Source organism: Chrysochloris asiatica, unplaced genomic scaffold (genome assembly GCF_000296735.1).
Source record: "Chrysochloris asiatica unplaced genomic scaffold, ChrAsi1.0 scaffold00026, whole genome shotgun sequence".
NCBI lineage: Eukaryota > Metazoa > Chordata > Mammalia > Afrosoricida > Chrysochloridae > Chrysochloris > Chrysochloris asiatica.
The window spans coordinates 18,754,720-18,773,185 of NW_006408544.1; the positions used below are offsets into that span (position 1 = coordinate 18,754,720).

General features: G+C 45.8%; 1 protein-coding gene across 1 annotated transcript; it reads left to right on the forward strand.

Annotated features, from left to right (window-relative positions):
- The first annotated feature begins 3,015 nt into the window (after positions 1-3,015).
- DMRTB1 (DMRT-like family B with proline-rich C-terminal, 1) lies at positions 3,016-18,028 on the forward strand. The gene is made up of 5 exons (XM_006839868.1): positions 3,016-3,019; positions 8,053-8,658; positions 10,654-10,859; positions 14,206-14,389; positions 17,964-18,028. Exons 1-5 carry the CDS (start codon positions 3,016-3,018, stop codon positions 18,026-18,028), a joined length of 1,065 nt encoding a protein of 354 aa, XP_006839931.1.
- The last annotated feature ends 438 nt before the right edge of the window (positions 18,029-18,466 follow it).

An 18,466-nucleotide genomic window follows, 5' to 3' on the forward strand; every position in this document is an offset into this window, starting at 1 on the left:
AGTCGCTGGAGAAGGATATCATGTTTGGTAGGGTGGAGGGTCAGAGAAAAAGAGGAAGACCCCCAGCGAGATGGACTAGCAAAGTGGCAGCATTAATGGGCTCAGGCGTGGCAACGATAGTGAGGTTGACCCAGGATGGGGCAGTATTTCATTCTGCTGTGCATAAGGTCGCTATGAGTTGGTACCAACTTGATGACACCTAACAACAACAACATATATATGTAAAAGTTGGACAACGAATAAGACTGAAGAGGAATGGATGTGTTTGAATTATGGTGCTGGTGAAAGAATAGTGCCAAAAGAACAAACAAATCTGTTTGGAAGAAGTACAGACAGAATGTTCTACATCCTGAGAAGTAAGGATGGCAACACGTTGTCTCGTGTACTTGGTACATGTTATCAGGAGAAACCAGTTCTTGGAGAAGGACATCAGTCTTGGTAAAGTGGAGGGTCAGGGAAAAGGAGACTCTCAATGAGATTGTTAGACACAGTGGTTGCAATAACTGGATCAAACAGCAAAGATTGTGAAGATGGCTCAAGACCAGGGAGTGTTTTGCTCTGTTATACATCAGGTCGCTTTGAGTCAGAACCACCTTGATGGCACCTAACAATAACAATCTATTAAAATTATTAATGAGATATTTTACTTTTTAAAAAAATTTTTTCTTTGAAATCTGATGTGTATTTGAAATTTTCAGCTCAACTGAACTGATCACACTTCAAGCACTCAATAGCCTTATAGGAGTAATAGCTAGCTAATGCATTAGACAGCTAGGGTTTATTCTATGCCCAGAGAGCCTGACATCACCTGGAAAGGATGAGCAACTAAATCAAATCAAATCTTCTAGTTAGATTACTTTCTCTTCTTCCTTCCTCCCTTTCCCCTCCTTGATACCACATAATGAATGCTTACTATGTGACAGATACCAAGCACTATTCTGGGCATTCTAAATAAATTATATATTATGTGGTACTGTACAATAAGCACAGGGTTGCTAACCACAAGATCAGTGGTTCAAATATACCAGCTGCTCCTCGGAAACTCTACATAGGGTCACTATGAGACACAACTGATCAGACAGCACTTAATGACAACAACAACGGCAGTAATTTTTCATGAATTAAAGACTTTTGAAATGACTAAATGATGGCAATAAAAAGAGGAGTGGTTAAAAGTACAGATTTGGGAGAGATGGAGCAACTGAGAACTCCAGACTCATGGAAAGAGAAAGGTTGTGTGCTGGTATCCAGGAAGCAGGCTTGCAGAATGTGCCCTTTGGCACATTATATATTCATGAGTACATTTATGTACATTAAAAAAACAACAACAACCCACCACCACCACAACAACAAACAACTGAGGGAACAGAAGCAAATACTGTTGGATGATGATGTATGGAGGGGATTATAATCATTTCAATGAAACAAAATACGATAAGTGTAAAACCAACGTTCTCCCATGTAAATTATCACTCAATTCACAATAATTTTTTTTTTTTTTTAATGTACAGATTTGGACAAACTCTATACATTGGGTAAAGTTTCTTAAGTTTCAGTTTTATCATTTTTCTGAAATATGATAGTACTATCATAAGTATTCATATTGTGAAAGTTTCCATGGGTGTAAAAATATTTTTTTCATCACATTCAAACACTCAAAAATCCAAACCTGTTGCTGTCAAGGTCCCTATAGAATACAGTCAAACCACCCCCATAAGGTTTCTAAGACCATAAATCTCTACAAAAGCAGACTGCCTCATCTTTTTCCCACAGAGCGAACCTCAGACCTTCAGGTTGGCAATCGAGCACTTAACCACTGAGCCATCAGGGCGTCTTTTCATCAAATTAGCAAGCAAAAACAGAACAAAATAATCAAGTCTAACTCTAGTAATGCCACTTTGAGTATGCCTTCTCTGTCTGAATGATGTTCTTGTCTGCCTTCAATTCCTTTATCTCAGCCTTTACTCTGTCTGTGCAATTGCATCTCTCTATTTTCTTTTTATCCATGTAACTCCAGTCTTCTATCACTATTGTCCTTTGACTGTTTACGATTCCTAGGAGAGGTCAGATGACTCAATCAACAGTGCCCAGGGCTAGGAGGAACAACCTTACATAGCACACAGTGCTAATCCCAGTTCATGGCCTTGAGTGTGTGCCCACCTGGAACAACTCCCCAAAAGAAAATTCCATTTAACCTCATTTTGATCTTGTAATACCTATGTGATTCCTAATTACTTGGGATACTGGTTTGTATCCCAAGATTTTGGAGAGAACTAAAGGTAGGGACCTTCATTATGGATATGTGCAGTCTGGCCCTTCCATATCAATTCCTTTTTTTGGTCATAGATAAGTGACTCCCAACTCCTGATGTGGTGCTACAGGATCAGCTGGACTGCAAACCACAAGGTTGGCAGTTCAAACCCACCAGCTGCTCCTCAGAAACACTATACATGGTCGCTGTGAGTCGGAATCAACTCAACGGTACTTAACAAAAACATTAACAACAACCTTTCCTCAAGGACTCCCTCCACCTGACTGCAACTGATCTCTTCACTTCATCACATGCCAGTCTCCTGCAGCCACACTGATGCCTTCAACAGGCCCTTGCTGTTGGTGGATATACCTCTCCTGATTCTGTACTTAACTAATTTCTACTCATTCTTTGGATGGAGCTCTGGTAGCGTTGTGGTTACGAATCGGACTGCGAACTTAAGGTCAGCAATTTGAAACTACCAGCTGTTCCGCGTGAGAAAGATGAGGCTTTTTACTCCCGTAAAGATTTACAGTCTTGGAAACCCTGTACAGGGTCGCTATGAGTCGGAACCGACTCCACGGCACATAACAACAACAACAACTCATCCTTTGGCATCCTGGTGTGGCATTGTGGGTTAATGTGCTGGAATGCAAATTACTTGTTGTTGTTGTTAAGTGCCGTTGAAGTCGGCCGAGTGCTTATCCTACAGCACCATGCCAGGACTCCATAGAGCTGACTAAAATCAAGAGGAGCCAGTGAGGATGGGTACTGTATAGGGACAACAACAGACCAATTTATCTACTGTAGGTATGGCCCAGCAAGGGAAGATCTAGAGAGAACAGAAATGCTTAAGCAGAATTTCAAAGTCTTTATTGTAGGAAGTCTCATCTAACTCCTCTCCTCCAGCTTCCGGACAAAGTCGTCAATAAGGTTTTCATTGCTCACTTAGAGAGAACCTGAAGAAGCAGACAGCTGGTATCTGGGTTATAGCTGTTGGGGGAAAGATGCTGTAGGCAAAAAATTCCTTCCTTATTTTGTGTGCTACCCACAAGGAAACATTACTATGCATGCAATATTTAATGATTATAAATGATACAACTGTGCACTAATACAAGGCTCTCCTAAATGAATATGAATTAAACAATACTGATAGCAATCATATTAACTGAAGGGAAGAGGGATTATACCAAGCAGGAAAAAGGGGTGTATCTGAAGTTGGAAGTTAGATATGATAATTATCTAGCTCTTTTGTGGTTAAGTCAAGCCAGTGTGGGTAAGGAAGGGGGCTACTATATTTATTGTTCCCATCTCTTTCTGACTTCCAGTTTTCACTCATATCTTGTTGTTAAGTGCCATTTAGTTGATTCTGACTCATAGTGACCCTGTATAGGGTTTCTGAGACTGTAAATCTTTGTGGAATCTCTCTCCCGAGGAGCAGCAGGTGAGCTGGAACCGCTGACTTTGTGGTTCACAGTTCAGGGCCACCAGCTCCCCTGGTACCATCTTTTAAAATAACAATTTAAAGAAACACACCCATTTCTTTTAAAAGCAGCAGTTAAAAAAGCAATCAGCCATCAACCCAAATAAAACCAAGCTATCAATTTGCCTGAATTACAGGAATAAAATGAATAAAGCTCTGTTGGAATTTACCTACATAAACCAAGATTTTGTGGGGAAAAAGAAATGAAATATTTTGCTTTCTTCTTCTTCTTAGATTTGTTTACTCTGCAAAACCTGCATTTTCTTCATCTCATAATGTGCCTACTGATTAAAAAGATATATGGTTGTTTATTAATGCTCTCAAAGCACTATGCAAATTCACTTCACCTTGGGTATATTTTGCCCCTAAAGCTATGAGTAAATATGGAAGCATTTTGTAGTTAACAAGGCTAAAATACATTAATTTAAATAACACTATTTTGAGTAGATTTTCCTTTAAATCATTAATGAGAACATGAAGAGAGCTTGGGTGGTAAAGCATGAAATGTAAAGGAGAGGGTGTTTTTTTTTTTTTTTTTTTTTTAGGTATTATCAGTTGATGCCATCTAATTTCAAATTTAAATTTGGTATTGCATAAAGTGACCTTGCACTTAGCAGTACCATGACACAATACAGCTTATGCCCCAGATTTTCTGACAGCAGTATTGAAACTGTAATTTTTAAGGACCATTTTCTAATGACACTGCCAGTGAAAAAAATTAGATATTTTGAATAGTGAAGTCAGAAAAAAAGCTTGCTTTCCCTTTATCTATGGAAGAAAATATATACTATTTTTTAAATTGAAAAATAAGATAAAGAATGCTAGAGCAAAGAGGAGCCAAGCCTAGAACCTCTTTAAATGGATGTAAAGTTGTGAAAATTTCCTGAAGAGCCCATTAATACATGAAACATATACAGGTACAGGTTCTTGTGTCCTTTTATTAAACTGTGGTTTTTTTTTTAAAGCCCACACACAAAGCACCTTTGCAAACCTCTTTTCAGCTTTCCTGTGTCTACAAATGTCTTGCAAGAGAATGCAACCACTTACTAGTCCCAGACAGTTGAGTGCTAAGCTCAGCTGCAATCAGAGGCTAAGAAAATCAAAATGCTCACTTAGTCCTGGGTTTAGATCTATTCTCTCACCAAAAAGAGAGAATTTCAATGAAAGAACAACGAAAACTCTCACACTTTTAAACCGTAACACTAACTATAACTAACAACCTTTTTAAATAAGGAGCCCTGGTCACATTGTGGATTCTATCTGCTCTGAGGGAGAAAGGCGTTCTGCCTTCGTAAAGATTTACAGTCTCAGAAACCTTATACAGGGTCGCTAGGAGTTGGGCAGACTCCACCGCACATAACCATCATCACCGCGGCTGCCACTGCCACCTTCTTAAATTGAGACCTGGTGATGTGAGAAAGATGAGGCTTTCTGTTCCTGTAAAGATTTACAGCCTCAAAACCCCTATGTGTTGTTGTTGTTAAGTGCCATTGAGTCGGTTCCGACTCTTAGCGACCCTATACAGGGTTTCCGAGGCTGTAAATCTTTACGGGAGCAGAAAGCCTCATCTTTCTCCCGCGGATCAGCTGGTAGTTTCGAACTGAGGACCTTAAGGTTCGCAGCCCGATTCGTAGACACTATACAGGGTGGCTATGTGTCTTCTTTAATAACTATATAACTTATACTGGGATTATAAGCGTTTCAATTTAGCTGTTGTCATTGCTAAGTGCTGTGGAGTTGGTTCCGACCCATAGCGGCCCTTGAGAGGGTTTCTGAGGAGCGACTGGTTTCTGAGAATCACCGACATTGTGGTTCAAACCCATTTGCAGTCCAGCGCATTAACCCACAGCGCCACACCAGGACTCCAACTTAGGTGTTGTTGTTGTTATGTGCCGTGGAGTCGGTTCCGACTCATAGTGACCCTGTACAGGGTTTCCGAGGCTGTAAATCTTAACGGGAGCAGAAAGCCTCATCTTTCTCCCGCAGCAGCCCGATTCGTAACCACTATGCTACCAGAGCTCCTTACTTTAGGTGTTGGTGGCCCTTAAAAACAAAACAACAATAAACCTCTCAGAATGTCACAAATTTTATCAAACAACTACAAAAAATGAAAAAACTGTAGTAACCGTGACTAAACTGTTAAATCTGGACAGCTTTTCAACTGTCCCAAGATTTGGGCAGATTTATAGAGAAAACTGAAATGTAAAGTTAAGCAATAATGCAAGTTAGTAGTTGAATACCCAATTTTACTATAAAACATTTTTAAGTCAGCTCTAAAGAAGCTGTGGTAGCACAGTGGTTAAAGCTCCCGGCTGCTAACCGGAAGACTGGAGGTTAGAACTTACGAGCAGAACCAGGCGCTTCCACTCAGTGAGTAAAGGATGAGGCTGTCTGCTCTGATTAAAAAGACTCGGAAGCCGTATTAGAACTCCCATTGTGGCACTGTAGGATTAGCCCTAACTGTGAACCACATGATCGGCAGTTCAAATCTACCAGTTGCTCCTCAGAAGCCTTCTACAGTGTTGCTGAGCCAGAACTGACTCAACGGCGGCACTTAACAACAACAAACGCTAAGCGGCAGTTCTACTGTGTGTTCTCTAGGATTGCTGAGTCCCAGTGAAATTTACGTTGAAAGGCATCAATAATAAGTTTTCCTCCGCTTTCAGAAACGCAGCGCTCTGTTGTGGTTCTTGTTGTTATGTGCCGTGGAGTTGGTTCCGACTCAGAGTGACCCCGAACAGGGTTTCCGAGGCTGTAAATCTTTGTGGGAACAGAAAGCCTCATCTTTTTCCCACAGAACAGCTGGTAGTTTCGAACTGCTGACCTTGAGGTTCGCAGCCCGATTCGTAACCACTACGCTACCAGAGCTCCTTGTTGTGGTTCTTAGGTGCTGTAAAGTTAGGTGGGACTCATAGTGATCTTTTTTATAGAAGGTTTCCGAGGCTCTAAATCTTTACGAAAGCAGAAAGCCTCATCTTTCGCCCAGAGTTGTTGGTGAGTTTGACCTCGTGGTTAGCAGTCCAGTGCTTACTCCACAAAGCCACCATTCCTATGTTATTTGCTGTTCAGTCAGTTCTGACTCATAGTGACCCTGTACAGGGTGTCCGAGGCTATCTTTGTGGGAACAGAATGTCTCATCTTTTCCCTGGAGCGGCTGGTGGGCTCCAACTGCTGACCTTTTGGTTTGTAGTGCTGTGCTTATCCTTCAGAGCCACTGAACTTCCCTCCCTATATTGTTGTTGTTAAGTGCCGTGAAGTTGGTTCCGACTCACAGTGACCCTGAATAGGGTTTCTGAGCAGCAGCTGGTGGGTTTAAACCGGCAACTTTAGGGTTTGCAGTCTTACCCTTCAGTGCCACACCAGGGTTCCAAGACTTAAAACAAAATCGATTGTTATGATTCCAACTTAAAACAAAACCAAACTCACCATTATGATTTCGACTCAGTGATCTATACTGGAAAGGCAGCCTCATCCTGGCTTGAACTGCCGATCTTGATGTTAGTAGCCCAACCTTTAGCCCACTGCACCACCAGGTCACCTAAGCAAGAATTGTTGTTGTTGTTGTTAAGTACCGTGGAGTCGGTTCCGACTCATAGTGACCCTGCACAGGGTTTCCGAGGCTGTAAATCTTTACGGGAGCAGAAAGCCTCATTTTTCTCCCGCGGAACAGCTGGTAGTTTCGAACTGCCGACCTTGAGGTTAGCAAGACTTACTGGTAATTACTTGTAAGGGAACACAGCCTAGAGCAACCATCGGATTGGCGTTGAGCTCTACAGAATATTCTGGAAGCATCGCCAAGCCCGGCTGCTTCCCTGCAGGGAGGAGAAACGAAATCCAACAGAAGCGGTAGCTTTTGGAAGGTACATGGCTTGCCTGTTAGCTCGTTTTTCTATTGGAATGACTACGAGAGCTACGTTCCTGTGGCATTTTAAATCTGTGGACCGTTGAAAATCACCCCGCCTTTTTGGAAGTTACAAAATACCTTCTAGCTTGGGGAGGCGGGAACAAAAAGTTTGAAAAACTAAATGCCTATGACTTTAGCCCACCTAGATGGTGTACATACATACGTGCAATAGCTTTGCATAAAGTATTTATTCAACTCATTCCCTTACACCAAACTATCCAAGGCACAGAAATTCAGGACCTCTCCAAATTTTGCACACACACACACACAAAGCAAGAAAAAAGGAGGGAAATGCAAGGGGGTGGCTCCACTTCCGGGTATATACCGAGGACCATTTTGCTACAAGTGTATCCAAAGTCCCCAGCACCAAGGACTTGTGGGGCGCCACTCTGCCTGGCTCCATTCGTCCTGCAGCTCGCAGAGGTGGTGGTTGTGTTGTGAAAGCAAACCCTACCAAGCTAATTGAGAAAATGCTGCGGACCCCCAAGTGTTCCCGGTGCCGGAACCATGGTTTCGTGGTACCCGTGAAGGGCCACGCGGGCAAGTGCCGCTGGAAGCAGTGCACCTGCGAGAAGTGCTACTTGATCAGCGAGCGCCAGAAGATAATGGCTGCGCAGAAAGTTCTCAAGAGGCAGGCGTCTGAAGAAGAGGAGCAGGAGGTGGCCCTGGGCGCTCAGGGACCTGAGCCCGTCGTCGTCTCTGGGGCTGTGGCTGCGGTCCGGGGCTCAGACCGCCCACTGCCGCCCGCCGCTGCAGGGGACTTGCAGCCCAGATCCCATGGCCGCGAGACCTCTGGCTTCCCCGAGAGGCCCCCACGGGGCCCGGACTCGGGCCCCAGCGCCTTCCACTGGGTGGTGAACCGCCGCAGACACGTGGAAGCGAGCGAAGGAGCTGCCCCTGCGGCGTCCAGTTCTGTGGGACGCCAGCTCCAGGGGGAGGCCGTAGGCCGGGGACGTCCGGGCCGCCTGGAGGTGCGCAGGCCTCTGCTGCCTGTGCCCAACCCGCCATTCGCCCACTTCGGTAAGACTCCTAGGTCCTAGGGGCCTTGGCCTCCCCATTGGTTCTTTTCTGGGTATAGCGGCTTTCCTTGGGCTGGTGACCAAGCCTGCGGGACCCTGGGCCGCGTGGGTTCTGGAAGGGGTGGAGGTGGGGGATTAGCTTTTCGAAGGTAACCTTGTTTGAGAAATCTTTCTCAGAAAGGCTTGAATGCCATTTTATAAGATGTAAAGTAGAGGGATAGCAAAGAATGGATTGTCCGGGGTGCTTTGAACATTTAGCTAGTATTTCCCTTTCCATTTTGTAAGAAAAAATGGCTCCCACGCCAAATTGGTGTAGCTTCTTCCTCTCCTCAGCGCTCAACAACAACTTCCTCTACTAGGACTCTCTGAGCTTGCGCACCCCTTCCCGCCCATGGGTTGGCGGTTCCTCCCCCAGGGCTCCACAGTCTGGGCAGTCAGTACTGCGCCTGCGCAAACCCCCCTCCCCCCCACCAATAGCCTGGAAGCTCTTCCAAAAGGATGTCTTCTTTAACTGCCCTCTGGTCCAATGCGCATGCGAACTCTTTCCCGCCCTTTTCTTTGCTTCGAGGCTCCTCCCCCAGGATGTCTGCGGGTTGGCTGGCTCAAATAGAACTGGGAGGCCTTTCCTAGCTTCTGGAGACCTGGAGGCTCCTCCCAAAGCACTTGCTCAAACTGCCCGCTAGCTCAATGCACATGCGCACTCCCTGCCCTTTGCTTGGAATTTTCAGGCCCCTCCTCCAGGATTTCTCTGCGCGTGGCCTAGCTAAAATAAACCAAGCCCATTGGTCCTTCCCTAGGTTCTTGTCATCTGGATGCTCCTCCCAGGGGACCTCCCCTCAGTAGGGCCTGAGCACATCTTCCCGCCCTTTTCCCTGGTGGTGGCGGGAAAGTTGTTCACTTGTGCGCCCTCCACCTACACGGGAGGGGACAGGTTGATTTTTTACAATGGTGTTGCCTCTTTACTCCCTATCTTCAGCACAAAGTACATTTTGGCTGTTTTGCTTGTAGTAATAAAGTAGTTTCAATACCCATAGAGATTTGAGGTCCCACCCCTTTTTTAAAATGGTATTTTGGGTGCGGTGATATGTTTTCCCTCTGGCAGTGTGTTAGGAAGAACACAAGTCGGAGTTAGGAAGCAGGGTGGCCGAGTGCTCACCCTGTAATGTTAGGCAAATGCCTTCCCTCTGTATCAGTGCCTCCCCTTGGCAGTATGAGAGGACTGATTTGTTTGCTCTCAGAAGGCCATCTCTGCCTTCTGAGACAGTCTAGAAAAATCTTGGTGGAAAGGGAGAAGAGCTGTCTGATGGAGAAGACGAACCTGAAACAGCAATCCCAGGAGGATGTCTTTCTGTGTTAAGTCTCTTTATAAGGGACTTAGGTGTCAGACACTCATGATGAAGAGGTGGGGTGGCGTATTCCTTACACTCAAGGATTTTGTTCCAGTGGAAGGGAAGGCATTTATCAAAAAGTCACAGAAACCAATGTTTAAAGTTGTAACAATTGACAATTTAATTGTGGTCTGAAGGAAGAGAAGGAGTTGAGTGGGATTTAACAGAGGCAAGCAGGACTTGGGGAGAAAGCCTTCCAAGGCGGTGGAATAGTTTTTGAAAGTCCTTGAAATGAATTGGAAGCAATCTGCTAGAGTAGAGGCAGGAACCAGACAACACGCAGATTTGTGGGCCAGGTGGAAGGCTTTTGTGGGATGTGGTTGAAGGATTTTAAAAGCAGAGAGGTGATGGAAAATTTGGGGAACAGATAAGGGTGATAGTTGCCCAACATGGTGAATATAACACTAAATTGTACTATGAAAATGTTAAATAGAGAAGTGTTTTGTTACATACCATAATAAATAAAAATAAGTTAATTAAAAAAAAAAGCAGTGCTGGTCAAAGGTGTAATGGCTGTGGGTGCTGTTTGTATACAGTGATTATTGTACTGCTGCTTGCCCCCAGCTCTGGCTGTTTCTCCTGTTTCCCTCATTGCTTGGCTTTTTCAGAACGCCCTCTGGGCATGAACTCGCATTATATGATGAAATCCGACTACCTGGAGAGAGAGGCCTCCAAGCTGTACCCTAGCTGCTCCAGCATGCATTCTTACCGCCCATTTCCGCTGGGCTACCAAGATGTGTCCCCCATCCCAGGGACTCCTCTGCAGCAAGGCTTTCGGCATGTGTCCTGCAACACCCAACAAGGAGGAACTTCGGTGAGTCCCATGCCTGCCTCCTTTCCAGGTTCCTCAGCCACCTTTTCTGATTCTCAATCCCAGGAAGCCAGTTGTCAAAACGGTGTGCCTGTTCTGTGCCAGGCCCCAGGCCCCAGGCCCTGGTAGGGGGAACAGAGCCTTAACTCATGAGGTTCTGATGCTAGAAAACCAAACACATGGTAAACCCCATGTATTAACAAAGTAGAACTGAGCTCCAGAGGTTTTTCTTGGCCATAATCTTTATGGAAGCAGACTATCAGCCCTCCCTTCCATGGAACTACTGGGTGGGTTCAAACTATCAATCTTGAGTTAAGCAGCCAAATGCAAACAGCTTGTGCCACTTAGGGACCTGCTGCTGCAGGCTGCAGAGGATGTCACCCTCCCAGGGCTGTACAGTTGAAGGTAGAGCCAGGTTCCCTGGCCTCAGTGAGGCTACAGAGGATTTCAGTTATGTAAACGCCAGAAACCTTCCCCAAAACACCTGTCACCTTAGGAAATAATTTGTTGAGGAAAAAAAAACAAAAGAGAATTTAATGCTTTTATAAGATTAATTTTGTCAATTACTAACTGGTGTGCTCTTTAACATTGGAGTTTTAAATACCATGGATGTAAAAGTTATTGTTGGGGTTACCAGGTTTTATGATCCTACACTGTTGTTGTTGTTATGTGCCGTGGAGTAGGTTCTGACTCATTGCGACCCTGTACAGGGTTTCTGAGGCTGTAAATCTTTACGGGAGCAGAAAGCCTCATCTGTCTCCCGCGGAACTGCTGGTAGTTTCGAACTGCTGACCTTGCGGCTCGCAGCCCGATTCGTAACCACTACGCTACCAGAGCTCCTTAATCCTACACTAGGGTGGGTAAATGACTCTTGGCAAACCCTGCAGTACATAGGGCTGCAGGATATTGTCTCCATAAGGCTAGACTTGGGGCAGCGGCTGGTGCAAATGAACTCAAGTTACTGGAAGGATTTCTGGTTTGGTGCTGTATGATAAGCACTGGACTGTTAGTCATAGCCAGTGATTCAAACCCACCAACTGCTCCTTGGAAATCCTATGCATGGTTTCTGTGAGTCAGAGCTAACTCCATGGCACTTAACACATGACCCTGACTCCCTCCCATGGAGCTAAGAGCCATCCCTGGAAGTCTTCAGAGGTGGGGAGGAGTGAGGAGACAGCAGTGTTCTTTGGTTCAATATGGAGAGCAATGAGAAGATTAAACATTTCCATTTACATCATGTCAAGAATCATTAGCTGCAGAGTATGGGATTATTACTGTGTCCAGCGGGGTAAGGCGCACAGGACCTTGGGTTTCTACTCTTCATCCCATCAGTGCCTCTTCTACCTCTTTTGGATGTAAGTTTTAAGTCATTTCCCATTGATTCAAGGGGAAATGTTCAGAAACCACTGGTCTTGGTAATTTCCAGGGTGCTTACTGACCTGTGTGACCTTTAAGCATCAGAGTCGAACAAACAGGCTCAGAAAAGTTAAGTGATTTGGGCAGCATCACAGAACTGGTGAGTGTTGGGCTAAGATTAGAATTACACAGCTGGCGGGTGACAGAGCCAAATGTACCTTCTCTTTCTCCCTAACTCCAGAGCCCAGGAACCCTCTGCTCTCACCCTCACCTTATCCTGCCTGAAATTTGTAGATGCCGACTTTCTCCACCTGGCCACCCCATTGCAGCCCAAGGAAATCAAGGCGTCTCCAATCTCCACACAAAGAGAAGGGCTGGCCAAGCAGAGCCTATGCCGTCTGCTCATACAGAAGCTTGGAGCCTGGCGTCCAGGACTGGGCTCTGATTGACGGGTCTGCCAGACGGCCTTTGTTAGGAGTGTGATCTCAGTCGGTGTATCTGGGCTCAGGCTGCTACCATGGGCCCCAGGCAGGAGCTGTGATCCAGGGAAAGACTTGGCTAAACAGCTTGGAATTAAATCACTAATAATCTCCCCTTCTGGACGGAGGATAGGGCATTTGTCAGAGTCTTTCAAACCCAAGAGTCTATGTATTACTTTGATTCTTGTCCTGCTACTGTTGCCCAAGCTCTAAGATATTCCTTAGAGACATCTTCTTCTTTCCCACTTCAGTCTCTGTGTCGCCTGTTGTTGCTTACCCTCACTGTTCTCTTCCCAAAAGAACACAGTCAGGAGCCTGCCTCCATCAGTTACTAGCTAGATGACCCAGGGTGATTTGCCCAGCCACCTAAGGCGGCCTCAGTCTGTTCTTAACCTGTACAATGAAGGGAAGTGAGCCTGTCTCAAAGGCTGTGGAGTACAGCCAATGAGTAATGTATGCATTGTGCCTGGCACTGGATCTGGCACATAGCAGATACTTAGAAGTATTTTTCCCCTTTGTAGTTAACCCTAAGTTCATAAATTCTGGATTAATCTAAGAATGTTTTGGTGTACACCCAGAGCCTTTAACTCATATGTAGCTCTCCAGTGTGGAGGAAATCTACACAGAGTTTTTCAAACTCACTTGATTTAAGAATATATTTCTCTCCAGAACACAGCTTGTTACATCTAATATTTCTTACTACTATTTTTATTATTATTACATTCATGCCTTTCTCAGTTAAGCTCTGAGTTGTGTAACCAGCATCCCTCCAAATCCTCTTATTACAGCCTGAGGGTCCTATGGTATGAGGTTAGCTTCCAGTTACTGAAGAAACAGAAACACAGAATTGTTGATTGAGTAAATGATTTTCTTGAGGGCTCTCGGCTTCCCTCTCCACAGTAACAGCTGGATAGACCCAGGTTGCTAGTTTATTCTCCTGCCACATTAGAACAGGGCCTCCGAAAGGCCCTCTGTACATTCCTATGAGTTATTCCATGTGCCAGAAAATGGATCATGTTAAGAGGCCTTTAGACTCCTCCTTGGTGCAGAGTAGCATGTGATAGTTGTCCACTATGGTGGGCTATGGAGTCAGACTTTGGACCCAGGTCTGTCTGCCACTTACCAGCTCTGTGACTTTGGGCCTGAGTGGATCAGTGTTTCATCAGAACAGCAATGATAGTACTAGGACCTATCTCGCAGGGTTACAAGGATTGAATGAGGCAACCATCTAAACGTAATCTGTGTCAGCCACACACAGAAGGGCTCGGTCTGCTGCTCTTCATTTACCCCAGCATCTTTGAGTTATACCTGTGTTCTTTCTTGTTTTCAACCATTTTTTCAGGTGATTGCTGAACACCCTGTTCCAAGGGCCCTGTGCCTGGGTGTTAGGGCTTCTAGAGGTGACAACCCCATGGGGATGAGTCTCCTCCCTTCTGGAGGAGCAGGGGACATTTTCATCAGCCATTTGGGCTAACTATTTCCTTTCTGGTTTCTCTTGTGTGTGTGCCATGCAGGTGTCGGAACCAGTGCGAGATTTCCAGCCCAACTACTACCCTCCCGCTCCACCGCCACAGCCCCAGTTCCTCCCTCCAGGCTTCCTTTCTTCCATCCACTTCATACCACCACCACCACTGCCACCACTGCCGCCATCATCTTTCTCACTGGCCTTCCTGTCTGAAGCGGACAAGGAAACCACTGGTAAGTGAGCACCAGTTTTCTAAGCAGTTCTCCCTAGAGGAGGAGAGGCCTAATCCGAAGTACGAGTGGAGGAGCTGAAGATGGATAAGCTTGTTCAGACAGTTCCTCTCCAGACTCTGTAAGCAAGCATCTCAGGGAGCTGGGTTCCCATTTTCAGTTAAGAAAGCCAAGGCCCTGAGAGATTCTTGTAGATAAAGAGAAGTTTCAAAAAGTTGGTGGAAAGTTTGTTATCTTTTAATTCCATTTTCCTACCAACTTTTGGAAGCCCCTTCATATAAATGGAAAGGCTGGCCTTCGCTGTGCCTGTGTGGTAGAGGTGTGGAGCATGGCAGGCAGGCAGGTGGTATGCTCAGAGACCTGAGGGACCAGGGCCTCTCCATGAAGAAGTAGCAGGTGGGACCAGTTGTTCTTTTGCCCTAGACCACTCTGGAGAGAACAGCAGACCAGGGACTGAAGACTGACCCTTGGAGCTCTGCCAGTGGTGCACCGAATGTCCCAGGCCCTTGGGCCTTCTTGACCCCAGTCTTCTCATCTGTAGAATGCACTCTGTCCCAGGGTTGCTGTGAGGGTTGACTAGACTGTGGTGTGGAAATGCTTTGGGCCTTGCTTTGGGAGCTCTGCAGCTTTAAAAGCTCTAGAATTTTTTCTTTTCTGGTCCTCCCCTGAGACTCCTACAATTTGGAAAGGGCTGACAAACTCCATGAGATCTAGAAGGCCCTTTTAAATAAAGCTAGGATCAGTGGCTACTGCCCAGTCTAACTGATAAGGGCTTGAGGCCTTTTCCAGCTAAGATGGGCACGGCTAGAGATCACCTACTGCTTTCTCAGTTGCAGAGCTTTGTAGTCACAGCTGGCTCCGAAGATCCTGAACTGCTGCTGGGAGGCATGGAGACCAGACAGGCCACCTCCTCCTCAGCCATCACCTAGTGAATGGTAGTGCTTTCTAGCCTAGAGATGAGATGTGGAAACTGCCATCAGAGACAGGACTGATTTCAGGCCAGACTTTTGGCAATCATTTGTTATTTGTTAGAACACATCTGCAGGCTCTCATGGAACTGAGACCATCAAGCAACCTTACGGGAGCCCTTCCCCTCTCAAAGACAGCAGGTCTGGAGACCCTGGAGAGTTTCAAACCCCTTAAACTAGACTAAGGAGGCATTTCTTGATTGTAAAATTACGTCCCATGCATCAGTCAGGATCATCCATACTGACGAGGCAAAGAAGGGGTCCTGGCCCAAGAGGTAATGCTTCCTGGCAGACAGCAGTAGCTTCAGGGTCAGGACAGAGTAGGATGCAAGGCCAGACTCCCGTGAGCCCTCTCATGCCAGGATTAGCAGCACATTGAATTGTGGAATTTAGGAAGCCAAAAGAACCAATGGGAAAGGTAATATAAGTAATAATTGCAGCATCTGTGGGCCACTTAATCTGTACCGGGCAGTGTGCAGTGTGTCCATTTAATTCTCAGACAACCCATGAGGTAGGTGCTGTTTACAGATGAGGAACCAGAGACAAGAAGTAACTCTCCCAAAGTTACACAGCTAATATGTAGAGGAGCCTGGACTCCAGGGCCCACAATTCTAGGCTTAACACCACTCTGCCTCACTGGGGTTGCAGACCTAAGTGTGCATCTTCTCAAAGAAATTCCTTTACAGTCTGGACTATATGGAACCCAGTGGAGATGAGAGCAAAGGAGCTCATCTCATTTTGCTGGGAAGCAGGTGATATGGTGCTGCCATCCCATTTTACAGATGTGACCCCTAGAGACAAAGCCAGGAACCTAACTCCTGACTTGGACCTCTTGCCTACCATTCTGGAGAGTTCTCCTGGCAACCAGCACACTCCACTGTATTTCTAGGGCCTATGTGCTAGCTACTGCTCTCACAGGGTGCAGCTGGGAGGCCCTCCAATGCGCCTCAGGTCTCTGGCATGAGGTGTTTTGGGCAGTGAAGCCTCTTTTCCCCAGAAACACATACTGACAGCCCTGGCTACGCTGGAGAACCAGTAATATCAATCATGCTTCCCAGGGAAGAAGCAAAAATGGGAACGTAGCCCATGTAGATGTTCTCTTTCTGCTACGAAGTAGCTGCCAAGCAATGGAGAGTTCTGGACATGGTGTCGGGAGTGAGCTGGCTCTTGGATAGCAGAGGGGAATGGGCAGTGCAGTGCTGGGTACAAACTACAGATGCATCACTGGAGGCCCCCACTCCTGTGGGCTGGGGGTATTTTAACAAAAAAGTGTTGATAGATGGCAAATAGGTATCCATTCTTAGGTTTGAACTGTGAGACCTGTATAAGGGGCTAGCTGTGTCTGGTGAAGAGAAAGAGTTAAATTGTATGCGTGAGCACTAGAAACAGCCAACTGCATGAGCTGATTGTGGTTTGTGCATCTACAAATCGGTAAAGTAACAGAACAATCTTAAGAGCCACGTGAGTCTGGTGATACCTCCCCCACTTTACTAAAGAGGAAATTAGGCTCAATAAAATGAATGAGTTTCCAGGTTCTACATTTAGTTCATGGGAGTGTAGTGGCTCTGTAGGATACACAATGGGCTGCAAACCACAAGGTCGGTGGTTCATGCACACTGACTGCTCTGTGGGAGAAAGATGAGGTTTTCTGTCCTGCAAAGATTTGTACAGCCTAAGAAACTGTATACAGGGTATGAGTTAGAACTGACCCCACAGAATTTAATAAGACTAGTTAATGGTCAGAATCCCTGGGTGATGCAAACAGTTAATATGGTTGGCTGCTAAAAAAAAGGTTGGAGGTTCAAGTTCACTCAGAGGTACCTTGGAAGGAAGGCCTGGCAATCTACTCGTGTAAAATCAGGTGTTGAGAAAACCCCTTGGAGCCCAGTTGTGCTTTAATAATATAATGGGGTCACTGTCAGAATTGATTCATTGGCAACTGGTTAACACTAGTGGTCAGGTTAACTCCGGGCTTGCCCATGTCAGTTGGTCTACTCACTGAGGTGGGAAAGGAGGAAAAGGCCTCAGGCCCCATCAGTTGGACTGGACAGTAGCCCCTGATGCTAGTCTTTAAGATAGAACTAGTCTGGTGCCAAGGAGGTGTTAAGCACTTAGATCTGGTAATGGAGAGGTGGGAAGGCATGGCTGGGAATCACTGGCCCTGGATCCAAGAGACTTGGGTATTATTTTGAGCAAGTTAATTTCCTCAGTTTGCCTCAGTTTCAACGTCAGCAAATCTGGACCAATGAGTCCCTTCCTCATGGGTTTTATGAGGCTTAGAGAACAGAACCTGGTATGATGAAGGCATTAGTGAAAATTAACTCATTTCTTCCTTGTAATCCCCTTGCTGACTTTGCAAGGTGTAGATGTCAGCTCATTTCATACAGGAGGAGCTTCTTAATGCAACCCAGCGAAAAAAAGAGTAGAGCTGGAGTATGAACTTGAGTCTCCATCATGTGGCCAGTATGAGAATGTCAAGTCTCCTGACCCTGAACAAATTAAAGGCAAATCAAACCCCTGAAAGAGTTGAGAATGTCTAGTGGAAAATTTGCATCTGAAAATTTGTGTTTTTTTCCCCCTAAATCCAGCCTCTTATGTGCCCTCCACAGATAACCAGGATGCGGAGGCACCTTACGAGTCCAGCCAGCCGTCTTCTCAGGAGCCATCCAACTAAAGCCGGGCTCTCTGGGAGCAGTGGAGCCTCAGGAGACAGCAATGATTTTCTTGTCTGCCTTGAGCAATGTGTAGGGAGAAAGGGTACTAATAGGTATTAGATTACAGCGAATTCTCATTTCAAGAGAGGAGGAAGGAGGGTGATTTGTAAGGAGGGTGATTTCTCAAGTGCTTCTAATCTTGAGATCGGGGTTATTACCATGAGAGGGGCAGGGCTGTGAGAAGTTGAGGGGCTGGTAGGAGCTTGTGTTTAGGAATGAATTTAACCGTCCCTGGGTGTGCTGCCATTCATTGGACTAACCTTCCAAGGCAGTCTTTGATTTGTGCAGACAGGCTATACTGTCTGATTCAGCCTTCTGCTGTCTTTGCCTGCTCCCCAGCTGGGGGCAGCATTATGCTGCAGGCACCACATACACCGTGCTTCCAGCCCATCCTGGTG

What these genes read in the sequence shown, in the direction of transcription:
- DMRTB1 (XM_006839868.1), top strand. An exon ending in CCCGCCATTCGCCCACTTCG is followed by an intron (nt 8,659 to 10,653) that starts GTAAGACTCCTA and finishes TGGCTTTTTCAG; the next exon opens with AACGCCCTCTGGGCATGAAC. An exon ending in AGCGGACAAGGAAACCACTG is followed by an intron (nt 14,390 to 17,963) that starts GTAAGTGAGCAC and finishes TGCCCTCCACAG; the next exon opens with ATAACCAGGATGCGGAGGCA.